Raw genomic sequence first — 11,148 nt, 5'->3', positions numbered from 1 at the left:
TCTGCGACCCGATTCCTGCTGTCCTTCTCCACTGCCTTTATCTTCACGTATTCCCCTTCCCCACCACAGCTCTTTACCTTCTCTTTCTCTGCTGGCTACTTTTCCCAAGGATATGCTTGAATGTATTCCACCTTAAGAACACACAGAGAAAAAAGGAACCCTCTCCCTCCACCTTCTGAGTCCTTATCAGCTACCACACTCCCCTACTCGCTCCCTTTCATGGCTGGGCATTTTAATCAGCCATATGGGAGTCCAGCTCCCTAAGGACCAAGCCACCTGCTGGCCTGGCATTTTGAAAGAATAGGCTGTCTTGGTATTTTTACTGCCACCTCTCTTCAACTCATTGCAATCTGGCTTCTCCCTATCCCCGACGTCTCCATTAGGCCACTAAGTGTTAAATCAAAGGGAAGTTCTCAGCTTTCATTCTTGACCTGTCTCTGGTTATGTGACGCTCTAGGCCCCTCCCTCTCTCTGCAGACTTCCTCCTGGAACCTGCGTGACACCACGTTCTCCTGAGTCTCCTGTCTTTGGCCATCCTCTGTTTGGCTCTTCTGCTAGTTCTTCTCCCTCCCTATTACATGTGTCTGCTCCCCAGGAGTCTGTTTTGACTCTCTGTTTTCAGCCTTCTTCAGAGTCTCTGGATTCCCATGGCTGATGGTCTCTAATGTCTCCAGGTAGCTCTCCTACCTGGGCTGCGAACTCATCAGGAGAGCCGACAACCCCAAGGTGAGTGTCACTTTGGAGATGCCAAAAAGCACTGAATGTATAATAATAGTGAGATCATCTTCCTTCCTTTTTTCTTTCCTTCGTTATTTCCCTTTTTCTTTCCCTCCCCTCCCTCTCTCATTCCCTTCCCCCCACTCTCTCTCTCAACAAAGTTTATTTTAGCAAGACATGGGTTCTAGAATCATGTAACATTCCTGACCAAAACTGGTCCAGAATCTCCCCGACCTGGACATTCTCACTTAGATGTTCCCTTAGTGCCTTACATTAAGCACGCCTCAAACACAGTTCACTGTCTCTATCCTGCTTTTTATTGTTTTGCCTCACTGGCAGCATCACTGTTCCATCAATCAAAAAGGTCAGAAACCTGGACCATCTTGCCTCCTAAATATTTCTTTTTTTGAGAGGTTTTTGCTATAGGGTGATTGCGCTCGCCAGAAAGACAGAGAGACAGAAAGCGAGAAATCACCCCCTGGGGGGATGGCCACACTGCAATCCCTTCTCCTCCATTCTCCTCTTGGGGTCTTAGGCACCTCCTCCATTGTCCTCTTGGGGTCTTGGGCACACACACGCGCCTGGCGTGAGGCGTGAGTTTAAGCCACCGGGTCCAGGACTTGAACTGTGGTCGACTACGTGGGAGTCTAGCTACATAGCCATTGCACTAACTGCTGTGTCCTAAATGTTTCTTGAAGCTATTCACACTTTCCCTCCCTGCTGCCTCTGTCCTAAGTCAGCTTCATCCTCTCTTGCCTGGTGTCAAAATAGTCTTTCTCATGAGGAAATATAACCATGTCACTTGTTTCCCCTAAGTAAAATCCAATCTTGTCACTATTGTGTAAAAAGCGTTTTGTGATTTGGTCCCACTTTTCATGGCCAACGTTTGCCCAGCCTTTTCTACAGCCATGCTGAGCTCCTTGCCTTTCCCTGGATCTGACGTGCTCTCTCAAGCCTTCATGTTTTTGTACACACTGTTTCCTCCACCTGGAGTGCTTTCACCCCCTTGGCAAATATCTTCACACTCTTCAAGTTTCAGCTTGTGTTCCCTCCTCTGTGAAGTTTCCTCTGACGCCACTGGGCTCATGTGGATGTTCCCATCTCTGATGTTCTGATTACATTTTGAACATACCTCCACGATCACAATAATTACACTGTAACTCAATTGTTAGGACATTTGTCTCCAATTAGACTCTAATCTTGAGGGCAGAGCCTATCTTTCCATCTTCACTTTTCCTGCATGTAGATACACTAACCCGCCTCGGAATCCAATGCACCAGTGAGTTCCTCCCCCTGCAGGTTTGTCTCCTCATTTTGCCCAGCAGAGGGAGCTATGTTGCCTCATTGCTTATACACTACTATACTCATCCCACACTGAGCTCCACCTGAGGCGAAGGGCTGAGCAAGAGAGATCTGACTAGCCTTGTCAATTTTTCGTGATTTCACAAAATTTTCAGAAAATCCCTTTTAAAGGTTAGAGTCTCCCAAACTAAATAAGTCCCAAGCATGAATGTTGATGTTTAATTGAATTTGAAACCTACATTTCAACCCTAGCTGGAGAGAAGTAACTGAGAATTTATAAACGGAATTACTTGTAAAATATGTGCTAGCTATGTTTATTTTAAAACAGATGTTTATTAGCCCAAGAATTGTTTATTTATGACACCTAGACCATTATATTTTGAAATGAAAGGCACTAGAAGGAAGGACTATAAGATGTAGAATATCACGGTTAGTTAAATAGGAAGATAAAGCAAGATTGTTAATAGTAAGAACATATCTTATGCATTGGAATGTCCAAAACAAATATTTCCAAATAGGCAAATAATAAAAAAATGTAATATATTTTGGCCAGGGCCACATATTAGTAATAACTCCAGCATTTATGTTAAAGGGAGGGTATACAATTTTTACAAGAATGGCTCATCTCTATTAATGTGGTACTTCATAGAAACTTTAACAAAAGGCTTTTTGTATCAAGTACAGAAAGACAATGTTAGCTTACTTCTTCTTCACCAAAATACATATTAAAGATGACTAACACAAAATGACAGTTGGTGAATACAGTTTGTCTTGCCTAATTTCTCCTTGTTCAGTCTCATGACTTAGGTCTTAATCTACATCGCCTAATTTAAATTTAGTTTTTCATGACCCTGAGCCTAAGTTGGTTTTCATTATTCAGCTAACAGGGCTCCCACATGGGTCCTATTAGCTTAATAATAAAAAGTCTCCACATCCAGCGAGCTGCCTTTCCTACAAAGCTTCTTCCCCTTTGGAACATCTGTCTCCCTGGCTTGACAACTAGGGTCTGACAGAATTAGTTCCAATCTGAAGATCTCATGTCTGTAGTGGTAGCTTGCCTGCCCCCCCCCCCACAGCTCACCACCATGACTGGTGTGTCCATGCCATGCATGTTGCTATAAATATACAGACATGAGATGTAGCCACACATCCAACTACAAACATAAACAGAGACACAGACACAAGAAGGAAGCACCTAGGATCTGTCATTCTCAGTAACAAAGATACCTATGTTACTCCATCGGCCAGCTCCTATGACAAAATTGGGGTGCTCACTAACTGGGGTGGGCCAGTTCCCACACTTCGGGGCCCTTCTTTCTCACCTGTCCTGAGGAGGAGAGAGGCGCCATTTTCCCTTTCTGGACTCTTTCCTTCTGTTATTGCTCAGTGGCTCCTTTTGTAGTTTGATGGGACCTTCTCTTGCTCTCTCTCTTTTTAGTTATTTAAATTTTTAAATTTCATTTATCATTAAAAAAAAAAAAAGTCTACTATAGAGCACATTGTGACCACCAGAGAGAGACAGAGAGAGAAAGTGAGAAAGCAAGACACCAGGTCCAGGACTTGAACCATGGTCAGCCATGTGAGGATCCAGCTCCTTAACCACTGTGCTACCTGATGACCTTCTTTCTGAAGTCTTCTCCCTGCCTACTTGTCCTCTCTGCTGGAAGTCACAGAATAAGGACTACTCTAGTTTTCTACAAAGGGGGACTAGATGACAAGCCTAGTGCTTCCCATGGCTGGCTGGTGACACATAGCTACTGGAATGTGATGGTTTCCCTCTGGCTGAGATAGACTTTATTAAACTCTCTAGCTGGCTAAGGGGACCCTGCCAGGAACTCCTGTTCTAGATGCTTCTCTTTAAGGAAGTGTGTGTGTGTGTGTGTGTGTGTGTGTGTGTGTGTGTGTTGGTGATGCACTAAAGGAGAAATAAAGTGGAGAAATAGATCAGAGCAGGATGCCCTAGTAAGGGCTGGGGTGGGTGAGGAGCTCAGGGGGTGTGGAATCATAAAGTCAGAATATCGAGATCCAGTTACGGGGGATAAGGGTCCCATGACTGTGAACCGTGTAGTATTTGTAGCTGTATGAAGTTGTCCTCAGTTTCTTACCAGACTTTCTATTTGAACTCCCACTTGATCAGAACTCAGTCTAGGTAGAACCAAGAAATGTACCGCGAGGGGCTGAGGTGGGGGCTGCACTTAAATGCCTCCCCTAAACCCAGCGCAAGAGCGCAGACCCCAGAAGCGCATCCCCGCCACCCACGCCCGGACCCTCCCTGCTCCCTACCTTCTCCGGTGCGCGTGCTCCCTGAGCCCGAGCCGCTTGTCCTGTGGAGCCGCGCACCTGCGCTCCGGGTGCTCTGTCACCAAAAGCGCAATGTCACCCTTTCTCTCCGCGGGGCTCCCTTCCAACCCTCACCTCCCTCCTAACTTACTTAAGGCCGGGGTTGTGACTAGACAAACCGGGTCTGGGGTGTTTCTCCGCCTCCCACTGCCAGTCACTCCCAACCTTCTCAGACCGCACCCGGAGCTCGGCGGCGCAGCTTCCCGGCCCGTCTCGGGTTCAGGAGGGACGCGTGCGCCAGGACTGCCCACTCTGCAGCCCCCCTCCTCCTCGCCCTCCTCCTCCGCCCCGCCCCCTTGCCCACACCCGGGCGGCTCCAGCGCAAACCTAGCCATGCAATTTTGGATACCGCGGAGGGGCAGGGCGGGTGAGACCCCGGGGACCTCGCGGGAACCCCTGGGGCAGGTTGCCACAGACTCAGACGTCTTGCTTTGAAGTCTGGCCTGGTCCGCGCGTGTTGGCGGACCCTCTTGGTCTTGGAGCCTCGTGGAGGATTTAGGCAGAGGGCCTCCTCCTGCCCCCTCCGCCTTCCACCTCTCCCCGGCCCCTCGGACTCTAGACAGACTTGCCTTGTTCGCCGCCCACGTGGCGGCCGCCCTCGCAGAGCTGCACCGACCCGACCTCTCTCCCACCTGAGTCCTGGGAGCCCCAGCCGGCTCACCTCGAGTTCCCGGGACAGCACAGAGCACCTCGGCGAGTCCCCGCGCGCTGGCGTCTCTCCCGCCGACCCGGACTCCGCCCCGCCCCACCTTGCGGAGGTGCGGTCTCCCCTTCTCCCCCTGCCCCGCCCTGCGCAGAGCTGCCCCAGCAGCCCGACGTGAGCAGCTCCGCGGGTCCAGCCGAGCCAGTCCGCAGTCCCGGCCCCCAGGACGACTCGGCCTGCCGCAGGTCAGATCTAGGGAGGGGCTCTCCGGGACGGCCTGGGTACTCGGGGTGGGGGCGGGGGAGCCCCAAGGGCTGGGGCCTGGATGGAGGGAGCCCCAGCTCCGCCGCGGTTTTTAAGGGAAAGGGAATCCTAGTCTCCCTGAGCCTCTGATCTCACCCCAAGGCTAAGTTGGGTCCTGCAGAGCCTGTTCTGGGCCCGTTTCAGAAGACGGGTATCTTTGGGACCTGGGAATGTGGGGTGGCTTAGTTGGTTGGGCCTAGGGGACGCCTCCCTCCCCAGCACATGGTACTGGAGGGAACTGTGGACTTTTAGGAGCCAGGCTTCTACCCCATCAAGGGCCACCAGGGTCACTCTTCTAAAACTTCCGACTGAATAAGTGGCCACGTGGAGCAAGAACCAGACAGGCCTGTGTTTGCTCCCTGGTCCTGTCACTGCCTGAGGCTCCACTGTCCTGTCCTGCAGGGTGGGGAGGGGTGGGAGAGGGAGAGTTACCTGCCTTCCAAGTGTGTTGGACAGTCACCACACCCACACGGCTGTGGAAATTGTCAAGGGCTACTCCCCCACAAGGAGTGTTATTAAGGATGCCCACCTTCCTCTTCAGGCCATCCCCACAGCCCGTCTGAAGCCCATTGTGTGGCTGAGTGGTATTCTCAGTGTTTGGGACCCAGGATCCCAGAGACCTGGTGGGGGGTGGGGGGGAGAAGCAAGACATCTTGCATCTTGAGTTAGAGAAGAACCCCTGTGGCCTTCAGCATTCCCAGCCTGAAGGGTTCAGCTCTCCAGAGCCCAACTCCACACAGCAGCAGAAGCGGCTGCAAGATGGGCTCTGTGGGGGAGCGGGTGGAGCACTGAGTTTTTGAGTTGTGGCAGTGGCTAGTTTTGTTCATTCGTGTAATGAGAGGTGGAGAGTGGGAACGAGGTCATTTCCTGGTCCTTCTGTGACTAGATAATCTCCAGAAGCCCTGAAGTTTGGCTAGGGATAAGGGTTTCCCTAAGTCCTCACCTTTCTCCACCTCACCTTCAATCTCCAGGTTCCTTTTAGGAGATTGTCACTGGCCATAGGTGCTCCTTCTGCCACTCAGGAGTCCCAGCCGGAGTCTCCTGCTGCCTCTGTTTCCCTGTTGTCCCTGGATGGTTGGTTGGCCTTGGGAGAGACAGCAGGAGGTCAGCACTAAACATGAGCACCCCTCCGGAGTCAGCTCAGAGGAGCCAAACTCCGGCTTACCTCCTCTACCACGTTTGCATACACCTGTCCCTTTCTGAAGTCACCCTCATTCCCACGTCTGATTCATTCAGTCATGCAGTAAATGGTTTAGGCCTATTTATGTCCATAGCCAGAAGAGGAAACCACAGATCAGCTCGGATAAGTGTGTTGCCAAAGATCTCGCAGTGGACTGGCAGCGGCGCTGAGACTTCAGCACAGTCTCTGGGCCCCCAAGCAAGGCTCTGTCCAAGGAACACGCTCTGTGGGAAGCTGGGCCAAAGCGAGGTTTCCAACGAGTCTTAGAAAGTAAAGTCCATGAAGGCAAGGACTTCTTTTTGCTTTGCTCATCACTTAATGTCCAGACCCTAGGTCAGTGCCCGGCACATCGTGTCCTTATCAAGTATTTGTTGAACTAAAGAAAGAATTTTGGGAGAGGGTGAGTCTGTTGCTTTTGGCTCAGCCCAGACCTTGATTCACACGGGTCTGCCAAGGCCTTGGCCTGATTCTCCTGAACATCTGGGCTCATTCTCTCTGTCCTCCCTTTTTCTAGGGTCTCCATTTGAGGTTATTCTAACACCTAAGCCCCTATTACCATTTTCATCATGGGCTTCCACCTGGCTCTGGTGTGGACACTCCTGGTTGGGCCATGGAATGTCATAGGTGAGTGAAAACTGAAGTAGAGGCATATTAGGACCAGAGGGACCCAGCACGTCTGGGCTCCCCTGAGGACAAGAGCCGCGTCATATCCATCTCTGTACCTTTAGTCTCTAACTCAGAACCCTGTTAGAAATGACGTCGGTGTTCATTTCTAGCTGTTGAGACAATGAATGGAATGAAAATTATTCACAAATGCACGGACTTAGGGAGCCCTTAATAGTTGTGTCAGGACTTCCTATGTAATTCCTTAAAGTTTGGGGGAGGTCCTTTCTCTCTCCTCTATCTTCTCTCTCTTTCTGTAAAGTAAGGACCTCTGACTCAAAGTAGGAAGAGATTATTAGACACACAAGAAACTGAAGGCTTTGGGGGTCAGATTGGGCCCAAAGCTGATGGGGAATCACCAGTGTTTTAAAACAATATGGACATGGGATGCGAAGATGATGCAGTGGTTACATTGCTGGACTCTCACGTAGTTGACCGTGGTTCAAGCCCCGGATCCGATGACTTAAAACTCATGCCAGGCATGTTTGTGTGCCCAAGATCCCAAGTGAAGAATGGAGGAGACGGAATTGCAGATACCCTCCAGGGGTGGTTTTTCACTTTCTGTCTCTGCAGCAAGCACACACACCCTATAGCAAAAACATATCTCTAAAAAAAAAAAAAAAAACCAGAACCAAAACACAAACAATATAATCCACATGAGTTTTATGTTGCTACCTGCAGCTTGAGACATTCTCTTACTAGAATCTGAGGCCTCTGTCTGTAGTCTGGGTCTCTAAGGAAGCAAGTGGATTTAGGGTGCTACAGGTCAGTTAAAAAGAGCAAGTACTGGGACCAGCAGTTAGCGTAATGGCTATGTTGCTGAACTCCCATGTAGTCGACTGCAGTTCGAGTCCCAGACCTGGTGGCTTAAATGCATACCAGGCACGAGTGCATGTGTGCCCAAGATCCTGAGAGGAGAATGGAGGAGAAGGGATTGTGGCATGGCCATGCCCCCCTGGGGGGTGATTTCTCACTTTCTGTCTCTCTGTTTCTCTCTGTCTTTCTGGTGAGCGTAACCGCCCTATAGCAAAAACCTCTAAAAAAAAAAAGCAAGTCAGGATGAGAGATGCAAAAGCAGAAAGCAGAGAAAACCTGTGGAGCGGTCTGTGTGGCTTCAGGTGACACAGCCCCTGCTGCTTCTCCCTTGCAGATTCTCATATCAGCATTCCTTCTAGCCCTCTCCTGCCCTTGGCCTTGGCTTTTTCTTTCTCCCCAGCTCTTGCCTCTGACCCCCATGAAACCCTCTCTCTGTGCCCTCCCTGAAGGGCTCCCTCCCACCTCCCACCAGTTCCTCTTATTTTAGAAATCACATGTATGTGTCTGCCCTAATCCCTGGGCCAGGTCCTGAATCCTTGGCTGGGTTCTTTGCTCAAACAACAGGGCCTGAGTCATTTTCCCCTCTCTGACCTCCTGGTGAGTGAGTGTGTGAGTGAGTGTGTGACTGTCTGAGCACATGTGTGCGGATATGGGGCAGGGGATAGCACAAAGATCCTGTCCTTGGTCTCAGTGGGAGACAATCACTCCTCTGGATAAGCCTGTTCCTTCCTCTGGACTCTGAGGTGAGCAGAAAAGGAGCCTCAGTCCTTTGGGGAAGGCAGTCATGCTGGTCATCTGATCCACTGGCCAGAAGGAGCCCTGCCTACCCCTGATTCTAGACCCTTCCTTTGCCTCTTCACCCCCCACTCTTCCTCCAACAGGTGGGTGCTCCCTCCTGAACCCCAATGTTGATACAGTAGGCTCAAGAGGAGGAATTACATGGAAGAAAAGAATCCTTAAGTGGGGAGAGGCCAGTTCATCCACAGGACCAGTCCAACCCCTGGTCACACCCAAGTAACTGGGGAAAAAAACCAGAGTAGCAACACCGCACCCCTGCCCTGGGTTCTGCTCCGCTGGACAGGGCCAGGCTCCTCTCCACACTGCCCCTGCCCAGTGATGGTCACAGAATGACACATCCTTTCCTGGTATGGGGTGTGGCTGGCTCTTGCTGTGTATGGTGTCTTAAGGCAGGGGTTGATCTCTGTCCTGCCATGTTCCCCAGAGAACTAAAGTGTGAGGGGAGCAGAAGTTTCTTGCAGCCCCTTCCCCACCACTGCAGTTCTCCAGCGCCATCTTTCCCTCTGAGGCCGCTCTGTCAGCACACACTCCCCCTGCTGTACTACTTTAGTGCTCCCTGCCACATCCTTCCCACTGAGTGGCCCAGTTTGGGCATTACTTTGCCCTGGGTCGCCCCTCTGCACCCTACGTCCCACAGCTATGCTGGTGTCCACTTTCTGCAGCTCCAAGTGCGGGCTCACAGGCCCAGATCCTGCAGCCTGCGTGTCCTCCGGCACACTGACTGGTCCAGCTGGCCCCCTTCCCCACCCCCGTTATCACACAGGTGCGCAGAACTCCATTTCGTGGGAGGTGCAGCGATTTGATGGGTGGTACAACAACCTCATGGAGCACAGATGGGGCAGCAAAGGTAGGTGGGAGCCAAGTGGGGACCGAGCTGGGGGCCAAGGACTGACAGGTACCAGCAACGGCTGTGATTTCTCAGCTTCCATTTCGAAGCTTTTAGGCTCTATGATGTGGAGGGAGGCCTGGGAGAGAGGAGGTCGAGGGTGCTTCCTGAGGTGTCATCCTCCTTTACCCCTGTCACCCCAGGATCTCGGCTACAGCGCTTGGTCCCAGCCAGCTATGCAGATGGCGTGTACCAGCCCTTGGGAGAACCCCACCTGCCCAACCCTCGAGACCTAAGCAACACTGCCATGAGGGGCCCCGCAGGGCAGGCCTCCCTTCGAAACCGAACGGTGCTGGGGCTCTTCTTTGGTGAGAACCTCAGCCTCTTGGGGAGGGAGTAAGTAGGGTCAACCGGACGCCTCTATGTCTGAGAAAAGGTCAGGAAATGAGGAGAGAGGCCATGGAGGCTTTGAGAAATGTGGAGGATGAGAGATGGAGACCAGGACGAGGTAGGGTAGGGGTGGAAGCAGAGGGAGGGTGGAAGATGCATGCTGAGCTGAAGTCCAGTTGGGAATAAGTCTACCGCATGCAGAGGATGAGGGGTAGGGGCCAGGCGAAAGGGGCAACCCAACTCTCCCTGTCTGGTTGTTGGGGCGGTGTCAGAGGCAGGAGATGAACACAATCAGATAAGGACTCTTGTGGGACCCTTCGTCCCCATTGCTCCCAGGACAGGCTCGTCAGGGCAGGGTCCCGATTCAGGCAGAGGGCTGAGGGGAGACCTAACTGGGGCTTCTTGGGCAGCTGACCCCAGGGGTGAGGGCCAGGAGCTACCCCAGCAGAAACACCAGGCCTTTGCTGGCCACACAGGGTGTCCGTTTTTGCTCCCCAGAGTCTGACTTCCTGCCCAGGCTGGCAGGTCCTCCAGAGCAGGCTCCCAGTTGCGTGTTGGAGCTGGTACCGTGGCCCGTTGGCCTAGACATACTCATGGGGCACCTCCCAGTTGCCAAGGAGAAGGCCAACTGGCAATGACGACAGTTTGGGTCATGTAGAGGCACGGGGACGTGCCAGAAAGACAAAGGATGGGGAGGGAGTGAGGAGGTCAAGGCTGGCCCCCATAGAGCTGCTGGATTTTTGGAAGTTTTGAGTGAGGGAAGAGAACGTGGTGCTAGGCAGGAAGCAGAGTGGTCCTCTGCTGGCGCTAGGCCTGCCTCTGCAATGTGGGCAGGCTACCACGTGCTCTCGGACCTGGTGAGCATCGAGACCCCCGGCTGCCCCGCCGAGTTCCTTAACATCCACATCCCGCCTGGAGACCCGGTGTTCGATCCCCACCAGCGCGGGGACGTCGTGCTGCCCTTCCAGAGGAGCCGCTGGGACCCCAAGACTGGACAGAGTCCCAGCAACCCCAGGGACCTGGTGAGGACAGACAGGCAGGCGGCGGGGCAGGGAGGGGGTGGAGGCGAGGCTGCTGGGACCCGGGGCCGCTCCTCTCCCGCCTACAGCCGCCTGGGGTCCCCGACCCCGGCTCACCCGCCCCGGGTCCCCCCAGACCCACCAGGGGACC

At 52.5% G+C, this 11,148-nt stretch overlaps 2 protein-coding genes across 3 annotated transcripts in view; one reads left to right on the top strand and one right to left on the bottom strand.

The window, feature by feature from the left end:
- DUOXA1 (dual oxidase maturation factor 1) overlaps window positions 1-5,079 on the bottom strand; it is a 12,141-nt gene extending 7,062 nt beyond the window's left edge. Inside the window, exons 1-2 of one of the 2 annotated variants that reach the window (XM_027769198.1) lie at window positions 5,021-5,079; window positions 4,303-4,375 (exon numbers count right to left, since the gene is read on the bottom strand). The gene's annotated coding sequence lies outside the window, so the exon portion shown is untranslated. Of the gene's footprint in view, window positions 1-4,302; window positions 4,376-4,450; window positions 4,569-5,020 lie in introns of those variants that run through there. The other variant, XM_027769199.1, reaches the window with a different exon arrangement.
- Window positions 5,080-5,181: 102 nt separating this feature from the next.
- The window catches only part of DUOX1 (dual oxidase 1), a 34,638-nt gene continuing 28,671 nt past the window's right edge, over window positions 5,182-11,148 (top strand). The window contains exons 1-5 of the mRNA XM_006170730.1: window positions 5,182-5,247; window positions 7,000-7,109; window positions 9,526-9,609; window positions 9,792-9,956; window positions 10,813-11,137. Of these exons, the coding sequence (XP_006170792.1) occupies window positions 7,052-7,109; window positions 9,526-9,609; window positions 9,792-9,956; window positions 10,813-11,137 (632 nt within the window). The 5' untranslated portion in view covers window positions 5,182-5,247; window positions 7,000-7,051. The remainder of the gene's footprint in view (window positions 5,248-6,999; window positions 7,110-9,525; window positions 9,610-9,791; window positions 9,957-10,812; window positions 11,138-11,148) is intronic.

Source organism: Tupaia chinensis, unplaced genomic scaffold (assembly GCF_000334495.1).
Source record: "Tupaia chinensis unplaced genomic scaffold, TupChi_1.0 Scaffold148874_1, whole genome shotgun sequence".
NCBI lineage: Eukaryota > Metazoa > Chordata > Mammalia > Scandentia > Tupaiidae > Tupaia > Tupaia belangeri.
The sequence above is the reverse complement of the archived record's forward strand: the minus strand, read 5'-3'. Positions and strand labels throughout refer to the sequence as shown.